This window comes from Buceros rhinoceros, unplaced genomic scaffold, assembly GCF_000710305.1.
Source record: "Buceros rhinoceros silvestris isolate BGI_N320 unplaced genomic scaffold, ASM71030v1 scaffold14640, whole genome shotgun sequence".
NCBI lineage: Eukaryota > Metazoa > Chordata > Aves > Bucerotiformes > Bucerotidae > Buceros > Buceros rhinoceros.
Genome location: NW_010388011.1, coordinates 21,690 through 26,019, shown reverse-complemented (window position 1 = coordinate 26,019; position 4,330 = coordinate 21,690). Strand labels below are relative to the sequence as shown.

The following is a 4,330-nucleotide window of genomic DNA, read 5'->3' as shown; positions in this document are numbered from 1 at the left end:
GAGGCCATGCAAACAGCTGTGCTGGCACGACTGGGTGAGCAGGAGCTGTTTACACACCCCTCCACGGATCAGGTCTCCATCACCCGGCGGGGCAGCTTGCTGACCAAGTGTCACACTGTCACAGGAAGGCCATCCTTCCTTGCAGCATTCCCCCTACCGTCCCATGTCCCCACGGTGCCTTGACCCCATCTGACTCCGCAGTGAGCTAGCTGAGGGCACAGAGCTTGCCAAGCTAACCATGCAAAGGAGCAGTTTTCTGACAGCACGGTTTTCTTGCTCGAGTCGCCGCCAGATCGGACAGGCACCTGTGCCTGCGCAGAGCCCCTAGGTCAGGTTAGGCACGAATACGGTACTGCCACATCACACCCACGTGCCTGCCAGATGCCACGTTCTCCTTGCACAGGGGCAGCAGCAGCACAGCTGCGCTCAGGGACACCTGGGAGGCTCCCTGTTTGAGACAGCTGATGGTTTACTGCCTCCTCTCAACTGTTTACGACTAGTTCTTACCTAGCCTGGCTAACAGAAAAATCTTGTTTGGATTCAGGCGTAGCTTTGTAGCTGGCAGACACACCACAGTGTGCCAGTTCTCACGTTTTCCAAGCTTAGAATTCTCACGTTTTCCAAGCTTGTCTTCTCCAGATAAACAGCAAAGATGCAATAAGATATCAAGGTGGAAAATCCACACATCCCTCTGGAACCATGAAAACCGAGATGCATACGCAGCACTAATTTCCCAACAAAGAGCATTACCTGATGTTATGTATTTGAGGATTTACTGCTAATCCATTCCTGAAAACTCACACAACACTGAAACAAATCACACAACAGCCAGCAGAAGAGCAAATGTATAGATGCCATCCCACGCAGGCACCATACACTTCAGCTCTGCACAAAGCTGTTAAATACAGACTACGCTGTCAAGCGGAGCCAGAATTTCATAATGTCCTTTGCACACAAAATGTGCATCATACACAATCTGAGCATCCAATTTTGTTTTGTCAAGAGAAAGTACATTTCCAACCCTCCTGGCTGTGATGACAGCCTTGAAACACAAACTCTGATACCTGCTCGAGTCCACAGACTGTTGGAAACAGTGACTCATGCATGAGTCCCCACTACCCATTAATCTCAAAGCATAAGCACTTATGCAGCAATAACCGTGTTTTAATGTCCTGGCAAAAATGGGGAAAAACGGTTAGCAGAATTTGGGAGTGACTGGCAGGAAATGAAGACAAAGACAATGCTTGGAAGAGAGCAAGAACAAGACAGGGACAGGAAAAAAGAAGCCATAAGCTACCAAGCACAGCTCTCCAAGCCAAACGGGAGTTCAGCTACCACCTGTTTCCAAAAGCCACATTCTCCCACTCATCTCCACGCAGCATCCCTCAAAACATTGGCAGATCTGTGGCTGACTACATATAAAAAACCCTCCTCTTCTACTTACCCAGACAGAGACCTCAGTAAAACCACAGCGGGCTTCAGCTCCACTCTTGCACTTTGGTGAGCAGTTAAACATCAACATTTAACTTTAGCATGTGTGTAACATTGCGCCTCCAGACCCTGATTTAACAGGGCACCTCAGCAGAAGTGAATGCTAGCTCCTGGTCAGCAGCTACCTCCAGGGTGTTTTAAAATTGTCAAAGCAACACACTGAGCTAGTGAAAGACTCAATACTTCTGACAGCTCTTCAGACTGACTACAGCCCCAATGCTTACATGAAGACTGAACATCTGCCTATTAAGCAACTGTCCGAGAATATTAAGTTTTTCCTGAAGAAGGGTACTCTCTGGATAAAAAGGGAAGCATTTTATTTCTACCATCTCCTACTTGATTAAGGTACTGTTTTGGATTTTTTCCAGCAAAAACTCTGTAGCTATGTGAAAGTAGAGATTTCTGCCTCATCCAGAAACAATTCAAGAACAATCCAGAATTCGGGCTTACAGTTAATAACTTTTTGCTCTGTTTCCCAAATACAAAATTCATAAGATGAGTTAACACCCAAACCTCAGCTTCCCAACCACTTAAACTACTTAAGAGCACTAAGCTAAAATGTACCTTTTAATTAGACACCTTTTGAAAGTTTTGTTCTATTTTTGTCTTGTGTATCTCATTGAAGTGACAGGACATTTACAAATACCTATTTTTAAATGTAGTGTAAACGGTCCAAATGAGAATGTTCTCAAACTCAGTAATCATTTCCAAGATTAAAGGAAAATGAGTTAGAACATGTCATCTGACATTACAGTAACAGTAAAAGCTCAACTGCTGCTCAATCTGAAGCAACAGATGTTCTTCAGGAATCTTAATTTTCAGTATTTTGGAATACTAATGCAAGCTGCTAGCACAGAGATAATATGCAGACAGCTAGCAGTACAAGGACATCACTATTTTACCATCCCACTTCTGCTTAACATGGAATTTTAAGAATGTTAACTTTTTTTAAATAAGTTTTTCCAGTGCTGAGTACCTTTGTTCAAGCTTCTGATGCACAAATACACACTTTATGTAACTCTATATTCATAGAGTTAATATTCCAAGTTAATACTAACACACCAAAGGGAAATATTTAACATCTAGATATGCACTAAGTGTTGCAGATCCAAGACAAATGCAATTTCCATCCACAGAAAAACAATCTTGCAACAATCTTATTCTTAAGGCGTCCATGCTGCTCTGCAGAGACTTCTCATTTTTGAAACACAGATGAACTTCCCAAATTTAAGCCAGGGAAGTCCACCCATGCCTGCAGTGCAGTTCTGCAGATGCCCCTGGACGACCTCACAAGCAGCCGGAGCCTAGCGTAGATAGATCCAAGCAGAATTTCATCTTAGTCCCTGGAAGTATTCCCTGATAATAAACTTCCGTAGGTAAAATCCAGCAGAGATCTAACACAAAAAGGTCTGGCCTTGGAAGAGCAGACAGACAGAATTGGGTTGCACCTCAAAAAAAGCAGTGAGAAAGTGGGTAACAGGTAAGCAAACTGCGCTTACCGCTCAGCTGACAGTAAAACATCACATACAACCAAACACTGTGATCAAAGCTTTCAGTTCAGGGGATTATATTCTGCTGTCTAAAACCAGTCTTTTCAAAAGGCCAAAACTCAGGACAACACTATCTTCTGGGCGATGAAGAAGCAAAAACGATAGTAGTGAAATAATAATTTGGAAATAAGAGCACCACCACTGCAGCATACTGGAATGGTTCTCATACACAGACAAAATTAACCGAGGGGCAGCAGTCACCAGCAAAGCCAGGTCATACCACGCCCAGCAACTGGAGGCATATACTAAGACTGTGACTCTGTATAGTGATAAAACCTTTACACAAGCGAAGCATTTGCCATGTGAAAGGGAGAACAACTGCTAATTAATGCTTACATCCAGATAAATTGCAGAGGAAGAACCTGACATGTGCAAACAGTCACTTTTGCGTAGTTAAGCTGATGAGTCACATGATTAACTGCCATAGTTTGCATTGTTCAGATAAGGTGTAAAGGTACAAATAAGGAAGAACATACCAGGACTCTCTACTCGCTTGTAGTGGTAGGGATTGATGCAAACCTCCTTCTGTTTTGAACCAAAGGGAAACTCGCAGCATTCCAGTGGTTTGAGTTCGTGATGGCTCTGCAGGTCCGGCCAGCGCCACACTCTACAGTAAATTACATGCGGTAGCCCTTTCCGGTGCGACACCTGAAGCCTGCCGTCCAAGGAACGAGGAATTGTGACACAGTTGCTGGGCTGACCGGGACAGCTTAATGCTTTTTCCAGCTCCTCCATAGCACCTTTTTTTTTCTTCAATTTTTTTACTAATGCATCAACAGCTTTCTCTGCCCATTTTTCTTCTTCATCCCCTTGCTTCCATCCCAACAGCCTCTTCACTGCCGGGCTCGTGAAGGAGAATAAGCTTGTCACATTCATGGTGACCCCCCTATGGTGATACCTCAGAACCAAGCGAAGGAGACTGTCCTGTTCTTCCACCACCACCAGGGTACAGCAGATTGTATCAGTAGTCAAAAGCAGCCTGTATTAATTCTGGTGCTTTCTCTTTTTCAGTCCTCCAGTCCCAGGAAGGCAGCACTGACATCCCCACTCGACAGACACCATCTTACTACTCTAAACTCTTCTGGTGGAGAACCTGCAGGAGAACATCAGAAGGAAAGAAAAAACAAAACAAACCTTTTAAATCAACATACGTTAAAAACATCCCCCTCAACCCACAAGAGTGGTGTGACCAAAACCAAACCAACAACAGAAAAAAAACAACAAAGTGTTTTCAGTCCCCAGAACTGGACCCAAGGCACATCTGATAAAGACTTTTAAGCAGCAGAGCC

The 4,330-nt window shown here is 44.2% G+C and overlaps 1 protein-coding gene across 1 annotated transcript in view; it reads right to left on the bottom strand.

Moving 5' to 3' along the window:
• Positions 1–3,917, bottom strand: part of SMAD1 (SMAD family member 1) — a 25,324-nt gene extending 21,407 nt beyond the window's left edge. The window contains exon 1 of the mRNA XM_010144367.1: positions 3,518–3,917. Coding sequence (XP_010142669.1) covers positions 3,518–3,917 — 400 coding nt within the window. The remainder of the gene's footprint in view (positions 1–3,517) is intronic.
• Positions 3,918–4,330: the final 413 nt, after the last annotated feature.